At 41.5% G+C, this 20,304-nt stretch overlaps 1 protein-coding gene across 2 annotated transcripts in view; it reads left to right on the forward strand.

Annotated features, from left to right (window-relative positions):
- Positions 1 to 20,304, forward strand: part of SYN2 (synapsin II) — a 462,636-nt gene that overhangs the window by 282,466 nt on the left and 159,866 nt on the right. For both annotated transcript variants that reach the window (XM_075073408.1, XM_075073409.1), the window contains exon 5: positions 15,982 to 16,071. In XM_075073408.1, coding sequence (XP_074929509.1) covers positions 15,982 to 16,071 — 90 coding nt within the window. The remainder of the gene's footprint in view (positions 1 to 15,981; positions 16,072 to 20,304) is intronic.

Raw genomic sequence — 20,304 nt, forward strand, 5'->3', positions numbered from 1 at the left:
CTCCCCTTAAGGCCGAAAAGAAAAGAAAACAAAACAAACACCTCCCTGGCGTTGCAGGTTGCCAAAAGGGAAAAGTGTTCTTTTAAAATCCTGAGATCTGTGTTTCTGGTTCAAAATGATCCCATTGCTCTGTCACCATGTCAAGGCTGATTCCCCACTCTGGCAGTTCGAGTGCAGAAGGTGGGGCCCACAAGGATTCTAAACATTACTACTGGCCACTCCAGGCTGGTATTAAACTCCCAAGGGTACAGCTTCTCTCTGACCTTGGATGGGTAGATGCTGCCACCACCCAAATGCAAAAACCCCTTTGAACCCAGGAAGGCACATTTGGGAATTCCTCTCTGTGGGGTACCCTCAAGCCGTTTACACCCCTTCTTTCCCCCCCCACACCCCCCGCCCCCGGAAAAGCTGAGAAAGAAAACAAAGGAAATCAGCTGTTTCCACCAGCTAATTAAACAACATATGCACAAACCTCTTAGGACGCAAAAACCCCAATCCTGTTCTTTTAAAAGGTAAATTTTATTAAGAAAGAAAAAAAATACATATGGAACTTAGGCTATTGCTAGATTTAAAAAGAGCAAATATAATAATTAAGCATCAAGATTGGTTTGTTTTTTTTGAGGTCCAGCTTAATGGTTGCAAGCAAAACAAAATGGCTACAAGCAAAACAAAAGCATTTAGGGGTAACACAGGAGTCCACAAGCCTTACAGAAATAAAAGAGATAAACCTAATCACGTCTTCCTAAACATTTCCTGATCTACTTACATATCTGGGGTTTCCAATAAGTAGTTTCTAGGTATGATTTGATGATTTTTCATACCTGGTGCAAGCTTCTTACAGCATTGCTGCTCTGTATCTCCTCTCTGGAGAGAACAACAACACATAGACAAAGGGAAAGTTTCTTCCCACTTTTTAAAAGTTCTAGCCCTCCTGTTGGCTCTTATGGTCAGGTGCCCACTCCTTTCCTTTTATCTACAGGTTTTTTTAATCCTTGACAGGTACAGCAAGTAGAGAAGAGCTACTAGCAGGGATTTTGTAGCTAACTGGCTGGGTGGGTGTCCATAAAAGGGATCTACCGCCCTCCCCCCTTCATTTATCGCAGATGCCAACTCAGATTGGAACAGATCTCACCTTACCTTCCAGAAACTCCACCAAGGTTTCTAGAGTCCATTTGTAGTTGGAATTTGCATGCCAGTTGTGATTGGGAATGGCTGATCCTGAGACTGAAGAAATTTATCAAGCACTTTATACTCTTTGACTGCTGGAGAGTGTTCTCCAGTTATAGAAAAGGTGAGGTCAGGAGAATGACCCCAAGGTCCATCTTTTACTATGAACAGTGGGCAGCTGCTTTGGATCACGTAGAAGCTGTAGGTTGACTATTTACTCCTGGGGGAATTCTGTGCCACTGTGCATGCGTAGAATGTACGTCCCCCACAGATTTCTTTGCTTCCACACAGAAAAATGACTTTCTGACAGGGAAGCAAAGGGAAGCCACAAGAGCAGTCATATGACCTCCCACAGCAGTATATTCTGGGTACCCGGAGCAGCTGGCAGAGAGAGAAATCACAGTGACGCAGGGGGTGGGACTGGGGGCGACCTGGGTGGTAGGTCCTACGCTGCTCTGGGCTCATCTGCTAGCCTTAGCTGGGCTGGGGAGGACAGGACTTCCTCTTCCCCTGCACAGCATTTGGGGCTGTGTTAAACCCACCCCCAGGTTTCTCCCCAGCTCTAGGAAGCTCTGCAAACTGCCCTCCCCACGCTTCCTGCACCCATTGCTCCTCAGCTGCAGGGGGAGTGATCCCTGTACAGGGAGTGCTCCCCCATGTGCTGAGCCCACATGCATCCAGACTCCCTCTTATCCATACTCCTGGTTAACCTCACTCCCCACACACCCAAAACTCCCCCCTGACAAGCCTCATTATCCCTGCACTCCCCAATGAGCCACCCACACCGAGATCTCCACCCTACCAAGCCCCAACCAGCTGCACCTGGATCCCCACCCTACTGGGCCCCAGCCAGTTGCACCTGGATCCCCACCCCACTGAGCCCCACTCTCCCAGCATCTGGATCCTCCCCTACTGAGCTCCCCACATCCAGACTCCTCTGCCGAGCTGTATCCCCACTACGCCCAGACCCCCCTGCTGAACCCCAACCACCTTCATCTGGACTCCACAGCAGAGTCCCGTTACTGTTGCATCCAGAACCCCCGAAAAAGCCCCTGTGCATCCAGATCCCCCCACTGTACCCAGATTGCCCCACACAGAACCGTCTCAACCCATCCCTGGATCCCCCCACACTAAACCCCTCCACACTTGTATCCTGTCCACACCTGGTGCACCTGGCATGGAGGGGCAGGGACCTACAGTGTTTCTGGGGCAGGCCCAGTCCTTGTGCTGTGTCGGGGTTAGGTGCAGCCTCATGGCTGAGTCTGTGTCCCACGGGGAGTTGCACAATGATTTCTCACCTCTGTGCAGCCAGTGGCCTGTGCTCCCCAATGCCATGCTGGAGCTTCCATATTTATTTGACAAATAAAATATACAGAATTTTAAAATACTGTGCACATAATTTTTAGTTATGCCTTCAGGAGTAACTGTTGATGCTTACTCGTGTATCCTTACTCCAGCTACATCATCATCAGGGTTCCTCCAGTGGGCTTGGTGTGAATTAAAATTGCCTGACTAGGCTGGAGGTCCTGAGAAGGTTGCTAAGACAAGATTTGGCCAGTTGGCAGATGGAGGTTTGTAGACATTCATAAGAGTCAGGTCCTTCACCTTTAGCCTTTTGATAACAATATTTAGACCTGATGATGAGACTGAAGTTGCTAGAATTCCTTCTCAGACATAGGATGTCACCCCATACTCGTACTGCCTATGATTGAGGTGAGACACTACCGTAAAGCCAGGAATTGATAGTTGACATATGCTTCATGTTCTGTGGCTAACTGATAGATGATATCAGTTGAGTGGAGATTCTAATCTGGGCAAGAGAGAGAAGACTATTCACAGCAAAATCCATCACATCACCACTGGTGGCTAATGGCAGAGCTCCTAATCAAGGTAATTTTCAGTCATGCAGTTAAAATGATGGTTGCTGAGATATGGCAGGCTCTGAATATGGATGCGAGCCTGATGGCTCCTTTTATTGATCAAGAGCTTGACCTAGCTATACATCAATTGCATCCTAACAAGGCTCCTGGTCTAGATAACATCCAGAATGTGTCAGTCTCTCACTTTGGGCCAATCACCAAAAGCTGCTGCTTCAATTTCTGAATCATTATACACAGGATTGCTGCATCTCAGAAATCTGGTGCAGAGCAAAAGTCATAGCTGTTTCCAAGCCAGGGAAACGATTGACAGACCCAAAGGGCTACTGGTTGGTTTCTCTGCTGTATGTTACCTACAAGCTGATGGAGAGACTAATCCTGCTGTGATTAATGTGGTAGTCAATCAGCCTTTGCCTTGCATTCAGACTGGATTCAGAAGGGGATGGTGCACCCAAAATCAGGTACTATGTCTGACACAACACAGAAAACGCATTTGAGTCAGGAAAGAAAGTTGGTGCAGTCTTTGTTGATATGACGGCAGCCTACTACACTGTGTGGCATGTCAGGCTGACGGCCAAGCTGCTGCAAGTTATTCCTTGTCAGCCTATAGTGTAGTTCATCCAAGAAAACATTAGAAACTGAAGCTTCATCTTGCAAGTCGGGGATAAAATCAGTTGTCTTAAATGTCTCCACAATGGCCTTACTTAGAGTTCAGTTTTGGTTCCTGTTTTCTTCAATGTATACAACTAACGACTTTCCTGAAATACAGGCCAGGAAGTATCTGTATGCTGATGCCATCTGTATTGCTGACTCTAGAAACAATTTCCATAGGATTGAAGCGAATCTCAGTCAAGACATGGGCATTTTGACCACTTTTTTCTAGCAGTGGAGATTAATTCTTAATGAAACCAAAACAGTGGCAACTACTTTCCATCTAAACAGCCATCTTACCAATGGATCCATCTCGATCTGTGTACAAGGATGGTTACTGCCATTCCAACAGTTGTCACATACTTGGGAATAAAACTCGACATTATTAGCCTCAACTGGAACACCTGAAAATGAAGATCTCTTCCTCTACTGCCTTGATATGAAAACTGTCAGGAACATCCTGGGGAGCAGACCCTTCAGTGCACGACACATCTGCTTTGGCGCCGATGTTTGCTCTGACCAAATATTTCTGCCTTGCTCACTTTGTCAGGGCAGAGCTGAATTTGGCCACTTGTATGATTAGCAGCTGCTTGACTTGTACACCAACCTCTGGTTTTTATGTGCTAGCGCACATGGCTCCACCAGACCTTCAACGAGATGCTATTACTATTAAGTCTGTGATGGATGAAACCAACCTAATATGTCTTTGATTGACTGAAGAGCCATTTTTATATAGGAAAGAACATGTAATACCAACTCGAAGGTCTGTTCATATTCAGGGACAGGGGCAGCTCTAGACATTTCGCCACCCCAAGCATGGCGGCATGCCACAGGGGGCACTCTGGTGGTTGCCGGTCCCGCGGCTCCGGTGGACCTCCCGCAGGTGTGCCTGCGGAGAGTCCTCTGGTCCCGCAGCTTAGGTGGAACCGCGGGACCAGCGGACCCTCCGCAGGCATGCCTGCAAGAGGTCCACTGAAGCCGCAGGACCAGCAGACCCTCTGCAGGCATGCCGACGAAGGCTGCCTGCCTACCGCCCTCCCGGCGACTGGCAGAGTGCCCCCCGTGGCATGCCGCCTCAAGCATGCCTTGGCGTGCTGGGGCCTGGAGCCGCCCCTGTTCAGGTAAGGAACCTCATTCCTGTCAACTGGGGTGTGTGTGACACCATGACTGATCTCTCAACACCCATTTGGTATGGCAGCTCGCATACTCCAGGGGAAGACTACTACTGGCCCTTTACCTGCCTCCTTATCCATTTGACTTTAGATCCTAGACAGGCACAACTCTGTGGGTTCATCCAGAGTTGCTGCAACTATGTTCTGGCTTGGCCTGGTTTCCTCTCCACACTGTGACTGTAGGGCAGCATTGCAGAACCTGATCCGTCCCTTACTTAAATTCCCATAACCCCACAGTATCTCTCCTTTCCTCAAATTCCTGATTTCAGTGTCTTTGTCTATCAGCGATGTGCTGTCTGCCGCTTCGTGCAGCTCCCATTGGCCAGGAACGGCGAACCACGGCCACTGGGAGCTGTGGGCGGTCGTGCAAATTAAACAAATGGTCTGGTGGCTCATCAGCGGATTATCCTAACTACACTGATCTAGCTGAACCAGTCTACAATCCTATCTAAGACATTATAGCTAACTTGTTCAATTTTGGACTGAATGAGCTGGTATTTCTCTGATTTAATGCACAGTAATTAATTTTCTGAGATGTTCATTATTATTGATACAGATCTGGCCATGAGAAAACAGGAATTAGCGGAAATTGTGACAAATCTCTGAAGTGACTCTATGCCTCACAATATAATCAAGATGAATTACAACTCCAGGGAGCCATGCCAAATCAGATGTCTCATTATCTGGAAGCTGAAGACTGCTCAAAGGACAACCTCTTGATCCTGAACAGACCTTCATAAGTGATAACAGCTGTTAACCATACTTTTGGGTTCTAATATCATATGCAAATGTTGCTGGCATAGATCCAACTTTGTAAAGCCATGGAGTCATCAGACTGATCTGTTATCTGGTCAGCCATATTGCGTGCAATAAAATTATACAAAATTCACAACTGGTGGAGTTAGTAGAATGCACACCTCTGAGCTAGTTAGATGGGAATGCTAGTTTTAATATCCATAGCCCCCGGGCCACTGCAAATCAGGATAATTATGTATGTCCCTACAAGTATTTAATTGGTTAAAACTTGGCTATCTAACACTGTTTCTGTGCATTGCTGCAGCTGGATTGCCACTTTTGTGTTCAGACAAAAGGGATGAAAATTTTAACAATGAAAAAATTAAGGAACTACAGCGGTTGTGAGGTCCATACTTCTATAAATTTTCCAGAGAAAAGGAAAATCTGTATTTGAATTATAGTAGGTATAATCCTACAGCGGCTGTTCTGTTTCTTTACAGTAAAGGTAAAAATATGGCAGCTCCTGTGATTGCTAGGGGAGCTTTTGTCAAATACATTCTGCCTTTTGATGGTGTGTCTTGCAAATCTGTGTAAAAATGGCTGGTGCTGAAAAAATGTCTCAGGTCTGTTGATAAATATACATTCACCCCTCTGGAAGGGATGACACAGACGACAACATAATAGCAAGCTCTACAATAAATGCATGAGAGTATGATCTTAATTAGCAGCTGCTAGGCAGGCAAGTTCTGGCAATAATTATTGGATTTAGCTTGAGATGCTGAATTGAAGTGCCCATGCAAATGGAAGGCCATGTAGTATGTCATACCACTGCATAATTATAGTGTTATGGAAGATGATCCCTCCTTTTACGGGTGCCCCCTGAAAAGTTCCGGAAACCCTGGTTACTGGAGGTGGTTACTGGAGGTAGTTACTACGTACCAGAAATTGTATCTGCTTTTACAGTTTCTTCTTGGTCATGTAAGAGCTGCCAAAAGTGGAAGAAATATCCCAGTTACCACTTTCAAGGTAATTTTAATGAAATCAGAACTGATACTATGTGAATCTGCAGAACTGATGCATTGTGACATCCTCTCAAATCTCTAAATTATGTCTGTATTTGGCCACTGTATGTTTGTGCCCACAAATAAGGAGCATTCTCTGATGTCATATTGCAAGACAATGAAATGAGCACAATAAATTTCACAGGCTAAAGTTCTTGTAAATGGCCATTAGTTACATTGTTCAGTGAGAGGATGGAATAGAGTATGAGACTGACGTAAGCTGAGTTATGAGCATAGCTCTAGATCAAATTTAATATAAATTCATTTGGCACAGTCAAAAACATGATGAGAATTGTGATAATGTCATCTGCCATCTATTTTACCAAAATATTAAATTAGAAAAAAAGATACCACTAGTGGTCAACAGTTGGAAATGGATAGAATTAAAACCCAGAATGCAATTTCATCAACATTATTTTTTTAAGGCAAGAGTAAACTGAAAGCTCTTGGTATTATATGTGTAGAGACCCAGATGGGAATCAAGTATGTACAAAAATACCTGTAAAGATCAGTATGACTTCATTTGCTTCCTTGCAGGAAGTTATTGTTACTAACCTTCTTAAATGTCAGGAAAGCTCCTACGAACACTTTGTTAGGGCAAAATTTATTTCCTTTCAGCCTTGTAATTAATCCAAAATCTTAGCTGATGAAACGTGCTTTAGTTTCCAAGGAAGTGCTATTGTGGCTTTTACTTTTACCATAATTGTATCCCCCGCCCTTAAGAGATGTTTACTACTCAGATAAATTTTGCAAACCTCATGTGTTTCTGTCCTCATCTTTGCAAGTAGGTGGCTTTGCACCCTGTTAACAAGTTTGTTGACATGTTTTTTTCCTTCATTGCTGTTATTGCCAAGCTTGCTTAACTCAGCATCTCATGTGTTGCATTTTGCCATGCATATCTTCTGCAGAGCCTTTTCTCTTCTCTGCTTTCATGTCTCTTCCCACTGAGCACTCTTTAATCCCACATCTTTCTCTCTTTTCATGGACTATTTTAAGTGCTTTTTTTGTTTCCCTGTGTGTTATGTTGTTGTATTTTTCCTCTCCCTGTCTCCCCTTTCTGGATGTATCACTATTAAAAGTTTGCTCTCTCATGCCTTTTTCTATTGAAAGGTCTGTACTCTGATAATCTGAGCACCAGGTTGGCACGGAACTTGGAAGCACTCTGCAGGGAGAGAATTGAGTTGTGTTCATTCCAGCTTCCTGCTGACCTCCATTGTTGAAGCTATGCTAAATAGGCAGAACTCAACCATTTAGATAAGTTTCAATCTTGTGTCAACGTATCTATTGGAAGATAGAAAGCAAAGCTAAAAAATGAATGTGCATGGAGAAAAGAAGCATTTTTAAAACCCTCTGTTGCAAATTTGCTTTTATTGTGGACTTTTTATTGCTATTTCACGCCTACGACTAAAACCATAAAACACAAACCCTTTACCAGATATCCATCACTGATTATGGAGAATTCTGTGCTCAGTTCCGTTAACAAAAACAGGAATTGTGCATCAACTCAAAACAATGAGCCAGAATCTGTCTGGCAGTTGCACCTATATATACATGCCAGCAAATCTTCATTAGAGAAGGGCAAGGGTAGAAAATGTCTACCCTAATTCTGACTTCCATTCAAACCTGAGAAAGAAGAGCCTCTCTTGAAGCTCTCCACAACTAAAACCTGAGAGCGATTTCAGGGCCGGGCAGTCAGGTGTTTTATTGCCTAAGATTTTGACCCAGCACTGAGCTCTGTACATCCACTGCCCCTTCCATGCTGGTAGGAATAATCTGCTTGGTGAAGGAGCTGGGTGTCAGACTTGAGAGAGCCAGAATGGGAAAGCGCATTAATCCTGCCAATGCAGGGTTTTTTTGGTGGCCATTTGGTTATGTTTTAGGGAGCAGCTATAGCGAGGCCAGCTCCCCTTGACTCATCAACAGCAACACTGGGAACCAGAGACTCCACCTTACTCCGCCTCATGCAGTAAAGCACTTATGTCTCTGCATTCCAAGGTTGTCAACACAGTGGCACAGCTGCCAAGGTTTGTGCAGCCATATATGATGTTGTGCCATCATTAATGTGTTAATTTGCATAGTGGCTAATAAATTTGCATAGAACCATACATTTGTTCTTTGAAAAGAGCTGCGTGGATTTAGTGCTGGTGAAAGGTGTTACATTTATAGCCCTATGGAATGCAGTCCTCTCTTTATCTACAGGGCAGCAGCAGGACAAATTTCCCACACATGCTATCCTGTAAGGAAGGTCCTGATCCTAGAAATAGCTTCATACAGGCAGACTCCTGCTTGCATTGACTAAAAAGGGGCTCCACAGTAGTGCAGGAATATGGCTGCATGGAGCAGTTTGCAGAATCAGGATGTGAATTTCCTCTCAAGCCATGTGCACTGGATTATAACTCGTCTTTCTTTCTTTCGTTCCTAGTCTTCCTTTAATCCCACTTTCCTTATTGTTTACATGTTTGCTCACTGACTTTCACCTGTCCAAGTGTTTCTCTTTGTCAGATGCCTCCTTACCTTTGCATTCCAAGCCAAGAGGAAGAAATTTTTTCTCTTTGACTCTGATTCTCTCCTTCTTCTTGTCATCTTCAACGCTTGGTTTCTAACTGCTCTGGAAATACCTGGTTCCCATGGAAGCAACCCTAACAAAATGTAAGCTAGAGAGAGCTCCACAGTTCCTCATTTAAAGTGTGTGTTTGTTTCTAGAGAAATTCAAGTGTTCTGTGTGATTATTCATTTGTGTCACTCTTATGTGACAGATACCATGTCAGCTATTTAAGGTATAGAATACTCTCACTCTAACCATGCTTCAGGATCCATAAAAGGTTTGTATTCCCAGTGATAATCACATTGTGTTGTCTTTGGCCTGGCACTGTAACAGTGGGAAATATTGGATGGACATCAAGTTCTTCTATCAGCTTCACATCTTTTCTATACATCCTTAATGCAACCAAACTGATTTGGGAAGCACTGTTTAATTCTTAAGCTGTTACGTCAAAGTTTGCCTTAACTTTGAAAATGTGTTCCCTTTTATCAAGTCTGTCATGCCCAGAAATAATGATTAAAATAAATATGTAAGATACAGCCAACACTGTGTAAACTGTAGTATGGAAAGAAATTGCCTTCTCCCTCTGTCCTTGCATTCTGTATCAGATAACAAATCAACAGTGTGCAGACTTGGCCTTTGGAAAAGTATGTTGACTAAAGCATAACAGGAGTAATGCAGGCTGATCACAACAGAAAGCCAGTATCATGCAGAGCATAACAAGAATAACACATGCTAAACACAACAGAAATTGAAAGAATAAACAATACAAATCACAGAATCCACACTTACTGAAAAGGTCTCAGCCTAAGTAAAGCCACCTCCCATGATAAATCACATCATAGAGATCCCCCTACAACATGTGAGGATTTTACCTTCCTTCCCTTTGAAAAGGCCATACGGGCTGTCCCTAAATCTGCTCAACCTCTTACATGTCTATACACAAATGCAAGGAATATGGAGAATAAACAGGAAGAACTGGAAGCACTAGTACATTAAATTAGTAAATTGTTACTTAATTGTTGTCACAGAGACTTGGAGGGATAAATCTCATGACTGGAATATTGGTACAGAGGGGTATAGCTTGTTCAGGAAGGATAGGTAGGATAAAAAGGGAGGAGGAGGTGTATTATATATCGGGAATATATATACTTGTTCTGAAGTCAGAAGAGGGTGGGAGGCAGACCAGCTGAAAGTCTCTGAGTGAAGATACATGGGGTAGAAAATAGGGGTGACATAATGGTAAAAGTCTACTATAGATCACCAAATCATAAAGAGGAGGTGCATGAGATATTTAGCATATCCAAAACACAAAATCCGGTAGTAAGACGGGACTTGAACTACCCACACATCTGTTGGGAAAGTAATACATTTCATGATTCTAAGGAAAAGCAGAAGTGAGAGCAGCAAATAAGGACAATGGACTTCAAAAAAGCAGACTTCAACAAACTCAGAGAATTGGTAGGTAAGGTCCTGTGGGAGGAAAATCTAAGGGAAAGAGGAGTTCAGGAGAACTGGCACTTTCTCATGGAGTTAGTATTTAAAGGCCCAACTGAAAACTATCCCAATGAGAAGGAAAGAGAGGAAGAATGTTAAGAGTCCAGTATGGCTCCATCAGGAGATCTTTAATGACTTAGAAAAAGTAGAAACATGGACGAATTACTAAGGAGGAGTACAAAAGAAGAGCACAAGCATGTAGGAACAAAATCAGAAAGGCTAAGGCACAAAATGAGGTACACCTAGCAAGAGGCATCAAAGGTAATAAGAAGAGGTTCTTTAAATATGTTTTGAGCAAGAGAAAGACAAAGGTAAGTGCAGGTCCTCTATTTAGTGGAGAAAAAGGGTTAATAGCTGATTACATCTAGAAGGCAGGGCTGTTTAATGACTATTTGGGCTTAGTCTCTGCTGAAAGGGTTAACAGTGACCAGATACTCAACACAATTTTAACAACAGTGAGTAAAGCAAGTCAAAATAGAGTAAGACCAGGTTAAAGAATATTTAGATAAGTTATATGTATGCAGGGCCTCATGAAGTCCATCTTAAGGTACTTCAGAAACTAGCTGAAGCAATCTCAGAACTGTTAACAATTATCTTCAAGAACTCATGAAGAATGAGTGACGTGCCAGAGGAGTGGAGAAGAGCAAACATAGTACCTGTCTTTATATATGTGGCCACCTAGGAATTCATGGTTGTCCCTATGGTGTATTCTGTGAGCAGCTGGAATCTCAAAGCAGCAGTAGGGGCAAAACTTAGATCCTCCTGCTCAAAAAGTACAGGCCTCGATCAACTGAGATAAAGGAAAATCTCTGCTAGTTGTTAGAATTATAGAATTGGTGGTGCACAATTCAGGAGTTCTGATTCTTTCCTGCAGAGAACTATGATACAGATACACACTAGAAGAATGCGGAAAGAAATTTATTTTTGAAGTACACAATAATATATAGTTCCACCAAGATGCTAGAATTATACACGTCTAATCATTAGAGATAGCCAGTCTGGAGTAACTCACTTCATAGTTAAATTACCTCCCCCCCCCTCCAAAAAAAACCCCAAAAACAAAACACCCCACACTGTAGCTTTAACATTACTTTTAGCCTTTCACTGGTACATACCTGTAATTAAGTGCTCTCTAATAGAATGCAAATAGTAAGCAATGTCATTATCCAACCCTTTAATTGTGATGGTAACACAAATTGAATTCTATAACTGTTAGCCGTCTGCCTATAGTACAGTATGTGCAGTCAAATTTACAGTGTCCCATTCGCTTTATGATAGAAACCCATGAGCCTTTTATATTAAATCAAAGAGCTCTCTGGCGAAGTGCTTCCTATTATCTGTGTGATGTATTGTTGTAGAAGTAGTGCAGCTGGCCATCCACCGCTCTCTCTCAAAGAGAAAAGTCTATAGGCAAAGATGAAAGAGACATTACAAAAAATGTTATAAAGCCAAAAGAATTTTTTTAAGAAAAACCTTGAAAGCCATAAATATATTTAATTGTGAATCTTTCTCATCTCTGTCACAGCTGAAAAGGACAAAGACACAGTCTTTAAAAATGAAGAGGAAACTCAGCTAACTAAAATTAGAACCAAAAGAACTTGAACATCTTTCTTTTCTAAGAAGTTGAAAATTCTCCTGGTAAAATGTGAAGACCTATGGATTTATTTTTTTAAAAGATAATGGTTAAAATACCCCAGTGTTTTTGGCATCCATATATAATACTTAACTTTCTATTTTATTTAAATAACATGTCTACTTATGTCTTCCATGTCATGTAAGTCCTGTCACTGAAGATATTTAACAGTAGACTAGACAACGAAGAATGCTCTAGACAACCATCTTGCCCTTGCACAGGGCTGGACGTTAGCCTAATACAGTAGGCTAGCCTTATCTTGACTATGATTTAAAAGTGTGAGTAGGCCTTTATTTGACTAAAGTTTTAGAAGGTGTTAGTGAAGTCAAACTAGCTGCCAGGATCTGACAGTACATTTTTAAATCCTAGTCTACTCATAACAGGCAAGGAGAAGTAGAGCCAATGTGGGAACATGTGCTGCACCATCTTAAACTGTGGTTCAAGAGCCACACTGCCTATGCGCAGCAGGATTCTCTGTTCTTCCTTGAGTCACAATGCCTTCTGGAGCCGCCAACTGTATTGTGCACATCTGCCATGTCGCCAATGGGAGTCTGTGTCTTTGAAACCACAGGGGCTACTCCAGTGCATGCAGTTAAGCATATTCCTTGTGTTTTTGCAGGTTTAGAGCCAAAAAAAACCCTATACAACCCCAAAATAGGGTCTGTTTATAAACTTTGAATGCACCTCTGGATTTGGATTGTGAACATCCTCAGACCTGATTTTGTTTGAGTTTGAATAGGTCCTTTAATGGTACAATTTTTTTTTAAAATTACATATATCTAAATATTGTTACATTCCCATTGTACAATGCAGTTGTTACATTGCCAATTTTAAAAAAGTTTTATGACTATAATTTATGCACAATATCTAGCTCCTCTTCCCCAGGTTTTCTTACCTTTAAAATACTTAACAAAATGTGACCACACCATAACAGGAGGGGTATTCAGAAACAAAAGTATGATATAATTTGAGATGGAAGGTTTTGCAAAGAGAAATGGAAGTAAGGCAATACTTAGAGATGATCTGAGAGTTTGGTTTAGGCATATCTCTCTCCTGTATCCTGTTTTTAGTCCTTATTTTGTTTGATGTAGAGACTTAGACCAACATTGCTCTTGCTGAGAAGAAATGTTTTCTGTACTGCACTTTGTTTCAATGTTGAGTGTGGAGTATTATATACATCAGACTTATTAGTCTCTAAATTCACTCCTCGCTTTCATCTTGAATTCTAATTATATTTAATTACTTAAAACATGGTGCAGATTCTCCATTTTCTTTAGATATTTGATCTTTTGACTGTTGCTAACCTCCATAGTGAAATACAATAAACAGATCATGTCTTATTGAGAAGGTTTTATTTAAACAAATTTGTTTAAATAAATAGTTTTTAATATGGGGCACCATGTTTTCTGTATATTCTGAAGTAGCAGGTAGCATGGCAAGAATTATGTGCTTGATAGGTAGAATTTGTTTGTGATTTCAAATTCAGGGACTTCCAGAGTTTTGTGATTGGAATAGGAATAAATCAGGCCCAGGTTAACCAATTAGCCCTCAGTGCACTTGTGCAGGGCCCCCCAACCACTGGGGGGAAAAACAAAACCAAAATTGAGTGGTGCTGTGACCCCTCTTTGCTCCAGGTTTCAACGCCATACACTCATATTTGGCCTGGCCACCCCTCTTGTCCTGGGGGCGACTTGTTGGTGGGCTATGGAATTGAGTGGGGAGTGATTCGCAGTCTGCGGGGTTGGAAGCCACTGAAGAATGTTGGGAGAGTGGGGTTGGGAGGCTGTGGTCAGTGGATCTAAGATGTTGGAGGCTGTCAGGGTAAATGGAGGGTAGTGGCAGATTGTTGGGATATATGTGGAGTGTGAGGAATATTCAGGGGTATGTCTCTGGAATGGGGTGAGAGGGGCACTTGAGGGTGTGGATGTTGCGGGGGAGAGAGGGACATTCTGGGATCTATGTGGGGTGGGCTATGTATGGGGCAGGGGTGCTTTAAGGAAGGTGGGAAGTCCCCAATATTCTTAGTGTGTGAGGCTCCAGTGTTCTTTAATCTGAGACTGAGATAAATAATAAACTGTCAGGAATCCTACCCGTAAGCCTCTGTATTTTCGTATTCTGCATAACATTTCCTTTCCCTTGGTTATAACTTTATATTATATGCTATTCACCTAGTTCGACAAGGTGCATGAGATAATATCTTTTACTGGACCAACTTCTGTTGGTGAGAGAGACAAGCTTTCGAGCTCACACACAGTTCTTCATGTCTGTGTAGCTCCAAAGCTAGTCTCTCTCACCAACAGAAGATGGTCCAATAAAAGATATTACCTCAAACACCTTATCTTTGTAATATCCTGGGACTGACACAACTACAGCAAGGCTGCATACATCCAACTAGTTAGCATTTATTCATCTTTTGCTGAAAGCTACTCAATGTTAAGGCATTTTCCATGGGTCTTACAAAGATAAACATGTGTTTATGAAAAACAAGAGCTAAATAAACACCATTAAATTCATCAAATCCTCTGTGTCAGTTGTAAATCCAACACAAAGCTTTCATCAGCGTTATTTCCCTTCTGTGGTTTTCAGTATGCCCCGAGTGCTAAACTGCTTTAACAGAGAAGGTATTTGATCAAACTACATTATGGTGCAGAATTTTGTTATTCTTCACTTTCTTTTTTTTTATTACCAGCGAAGTGTGCTATTCATGCTGTTGTGCTAATTTGTTTGTCTGAGCCTGACATATTAACAATTAAATACATCACAGGCATCTACATGCTAAAAGCTTTGGAGGCTTGAAACAATAGTGGGTCTCCTGACTGCCAAAATCATTTTACTCCCTAGAAACTTGCTTAGCTGTAATGTCAAGGGATTTTGGTTTTTAAACTGTTATAATACAGCGCACAGATATTTCTGAGTTGTGTATATTTAATATGGAATTCCTCTTCATTATCTGTCCTAAACTACTGAATAGTGTTGCTTTGCACTGTTAGTTACTGCAATCCACACAAGAGGTGACAGCATTTCTGTGTGGGGTAAACTTGCATAGAATGCACATAACACATATTCTGTTAAATAATTGGGATCTTTCTTGACTAAAGATATTGAAAGGATGGTCTTGTGATCAAGACACAGGACAAAGAGCTAGGAAATTAAAAGATTATTCTTTGCTCTCCTACTGACTTGCTGTGTAATCTTGGGAAATCACTTAGCGCCTCTCTCTGTTTCCCCTTCTTGCAAAATGACCAATTAACATCACAAAGGTTCTGGGAGGCTTAACTGATAATTGTGAAGTACTTCAAGATTTTGAGCTGGAAGATGCTACAAAAATGTAACATTTCTAATATAATTATGTTATCACAAAATACACTTAAGATATGTCATATATAAGATATCTAATGCCCTTAGCCTAATGTATGTTATCTGCATATATGCTATGGAATGATTAGCTGTTATATATGCACTTCATTAGAATATAGAAAGAACCACAGTCTGGCTGAATTTAAAGGAACATAACATACGTATATGTGATTGATCTTGAGTTTTTGAAATGTACAAATTAAGATGCAGAATGACAATTTGGAGTTCATATCAGCAGAATTTGGTTTTTGTCCTTAAGCATTCTTATTTTCTTTGTTTTCTTTTACAGTTTGCCCAGCTGGTGTCCATCTCCAAAACTCTGGGTGTGGAAAAGTTCCCTCTAATTGAACAAACATTCTACCCAAATCACAAGGAAATGGTAGGTGCAAATAGTAACATTAAAAGCCAATTACTGTATGGATAGAACTGGAGGTATAATCACCCATGATTCATTCATTCACTGTTTATTTTTTTAAATGTCCTTTTGGAAATTTCCAGTGGCATAATACTGGATAACCTCTTGAAAGCATCTTTGTGGTAACTGAAAGATTACTGCCTTCAGCTTTGAGATAGACAAACTGGTTCTAACAAACAAAAGAAAATGCTAAAGTGCAGGGAATACTTCATGGAAGTGTTGCCAGTCTAGTCCTGTGTGATGCCTCCCAGAATACTTATTATCTTATTGGTTGTGAGAAAGGCCATATGAAATGTTTGCATGGAACCGCAAACCTATCTAAAATCAGGATTGTTTCAGTAACTCTTACCTTCATTCCCCTGAGCTGATGCTGTTCACAATTCCCTGATTTTCTGCTCACTCAACAAATGCTCACACCTCACCCAGGGCCCCCACATACTTCATACCTTTTGATGCAATTCTCCAGTGGTTCCACAAATCTGGTGTCTTTCAGAGGCCCAATGTGGCTGCTTCCTCGAGTGTTGTCTTTGAGGAATCGCCAAGTAAGGGCTACTACTTCTCTTAATCCATGAATTTCTGGAGGTTGAAGGTTCCTAGCCAGCCACACACACCACATGGCACCAGGTGCAGATAACAATCCTGATCCTAATGCCAGCTTCCTATCTGTTAAACAAGCTGCGGAGGCCCCATAATCCCAACTCAGTAGTCTCAATAGCTAAGCAACCACATTAAGGAGGACAAATGTCATAATCCCTAGTGCATAGTTGCTAGGTAACACTGGGAGTTCCCTAGATGACTCACCAGGAATTTTGAGGTAGCTCTGCAGGCAGCTCAGTTCACTGGCAGCTGGCAGCAGGAGCAGGTGAGTTTCACTCCCTTCCTGTTATGGGGGAGGGGAGCAGATGCTTTCTGCTTCCATATGAAGACGCACATATGTGTTGGGATTCCCTCTGAGACCTCTTTCCATTCAGCTTCCCAAGAACTCAGTTCGACTCCCGCTTTTATCACTCAGCTGTCTTTGTTTGGCATACAGCACTGCTGCACTGAGTTGATCAGAGGCAGGGGGGATTGATGCAGGGTACCTCAAAGATTCAAAGTTACACACAAACCTTCTCCCTTTATGTACATTACACATCTCATTGCATTTACTATACATTGCATCACACATTTTTGGATTGGCTTGGATACTTTTCAGGAACCAATCCCTGTGGAACATCCACTGCTCTCACACTGTCTTTGCTTTGAGGACTTCATCTCATCTCTACATTGCTAATTTCTTTTGTGCCTTGTTACCTAGTTCATAGTAAATAGTTCCCTGCATATTTTCCTTATCTTAGTTGACTCAGACATTCTGTCTTCTTAGCCTGCTGACCTGTTTACTTGTCTTATTTAGCACAGACATTCTGTTTTCAACCTGATGATTTGTTCCCTTCCCTAATTCTCTCTTCCACAAAATCAGACCTCCCTCCGTGTGTTAATTACTCCTATCAGGCCAGGCCTCAGCTACAATATGGAGTGGGTGAGGTGGAGGCTTTACACGGCAGCTCATTTAATAAGACACTGAAGTAGTCAAGACTATCCATCTGAAGTCCTCCAAAGACCGGTGGAGGTTCAAAGGTGACACCTGTTCTCTGGAGTTCTGTGGGTGGGCTTTGGGAAAACCTTGCTCCTTTCTGAAAATATCAAAAGGTAAACACAGAGGGAGGACCGAAGTGCTGAGAGTAAATAAAGGTGATTGTTTTTCTGGAGATTCAGGTTTATGTAGAATATTCAACCTGCTAGCAAACCTGCAAGAGATGGTCCTCCACCCACATTTAGACCCTACAGGATCTGCGTGACTGGTGCAGGCTTAGTGTCTTATCTTCCAGCCTTCTTTTAATTTTTCTTTTATTATTGTTTCTAAATGTAGATTCTTCCATAGCTATATTTGTCTAGAGGAGAGGCATTCAACCCTGCAGAGCTGGAGAGTCATTTGCCCTGGATCGAAATAGCAATGAGGCACAAGGCAGTCTCAGCACAAAGCCCCAACTTTATCTTTCAATATCTGTTGTGTAATGTTGCATCATTGTGACTCAAACATACCATGTACTGCTGCAATGCCATGATTTGAACATTAACAATCAGCAGTCAATGATAGGTCATTGAACCATGATTGCTGTGTAGCTCCATTTGACACTACATTACTCTGGATAAAATCCTGCCTGACCCTATTAAAATCAATGGCAAAACTCCCACTGACTTCAGTTGATTACCATTTCATCCGCAGTCCCCCATCTCCTTCTCTGATCACTTCCTGTTATTCTACTCTGTCTTCTCAGCTTTTGTGAGGGAGGCAAAATCCCTGTTTCTTTTTATGGCTGCCTGGTGCAGAATCCTGGCTGTTATGGACTATTAGGTTAGCACTCCCATCCTTTCTCCTATCCCATGTGCAGCTTCAAGTGAGAAGAGCTTCAATAATAGCCACATATTTGATGTGAAAGGTGAACAGGAGCTCTCCAGGAAGAAAGTTGCTGATCGAGAGCAGTGAATCTCATGCAGTCTAAATCCCCAAGGATCTTTTGAGAATAGGGAGGACTTTCCCTGACACGAGCGTACATGCATTTGGTAGCAGAGTCCAAAACTTTGTAATTTCTCCAATTTTTGAAAAGTGAAACATGAGAAATGAACCAGTGTCCTTTGTTTTGGGGATGAATTCATTATAGACAGAGAATAAGAATCACACCTTTTCAGATCATAGTATACCTTTTTACATGCTAGATACTGTACATTTTGTTAGCATACTGAAGATGGCCAAGAATAAAGATGGTCAGTATTGACCTTCATGTGACTCATTTTTGCTCTTTTAATTATTTTGCTAGCTTATAAAAAGCCTATTTTTGCTTGTACATCTGCTAATTTGAAATTACAAAAATAGAGAATAAAATATCCCATTGCTCAGTCACAAGAATTGGTTGAAGTTCCAGTTACTCTGCTTGTACCTTGCATATAATGCCCTGCAGAAAGACCACCATTTCCCCAAGTTCTACTGCTGGCTGCTATCTTAAAGCATAGATTGAATTCAGCTCCTGAAGTTGAAATGAAAATTTGGAAAGCTATGAATGTGTGTTTATTTGTGAGTGCATAAAATATTGTTTGACAGATGATGGGATTGTTAACATTTTGCAAGATGCATTTGAGAGTTGGTTCTTGTCCTCTTACCTATTTGGATCCTATACAGTAATAGTTAGTGATTGAGCAAGGAGGTATTATTTTGCCTTTTGTTGAACTTCTGATTGCAAAAGGCTTGACTGAGTTTGTGGAGTGTTGACAATTTCCTGTGTAATGAATATTATTTTGAAGACACCTCTTCTTTGTCTCTGTATTGGATTGTCATGTATATTTCAAATGCGCTACAGTGACTTCGGAAAGTTAGATGTAGATTTGTTTGTTTGTTTTTCCCTCTGGAGGAAGTTTTAGAAACTCTGTGACTCAGAAAAAAATATACTAGATAGCTTTTATTGGAATTTCTGTGGAGAGATGTAAGATGATCCAGTGGGGGATGTTTTCTTAGTAGATGAGCTGAAGCCGTATCGGGGTAATGAATGTTTATTTATATGTTATTAATATCCAGCTTGGTTTGAGATTACTTTTACCTATACAGATAATTTCTGATTTTTAAAGAAGGTATTTTTCTTTTCCTGTACATCCTGGTCCCGTTTCTCCATCAGGCGTAAACTGGAACTTGTTTTCTCCAATTTAAAACTGTGTATCTTGGGTTAAGAGGGTATTCCAAAGCTCTGAGAATAGGAGATTTTGAACTCAGCAGGTTTGATGTACTGTTATGCTTCTATTTCTTTTGCTTCTTTTATACTCTAGTGATCATTTGTGCCTGGCTCTCTTGTACTGTTTTTCCAAAGGCAATAAAAGGTAAGTAAACAAAGATAGCATTCTCTGATGCAAGCTTGGGAGCTGCTTTAATGGAAAGCTTTTTGGAACAGGGACATTTCACTAAAAAAAAAGTGATTGAAACCTTACAAAATGGTGCTTTCTGAACTCATCATAGCTTGGGTCATGTGTTTGTAGCTTTCCTTTCAGGAATTAGTTTTTCTTTTTTCACTACATTTCTACCTCCTTAACATTCTCCCATGAAAAAAATGGCCTGTTCAGGCTTATTTGTAGGACACATTGATAACATTGAATTAGAATGATTTTAAGAAC

Source organism: Chelonoidis abingdonii, chromosome 17 (genome assembly GCF_003597395.2).
Source record: "Chelonoidis abingdonii isolate Lonesome George chromosome 17, CheloAbing_2.0, whole genome shotgun sequence".
In the NCBI taxonomy this organism is placed as follows: domain Eukaryota; kingdom Metazoa; phylum Chordata; order Testudines; family Testudinidae; genus Chelonoidis; species Chelonoidis abingdonii.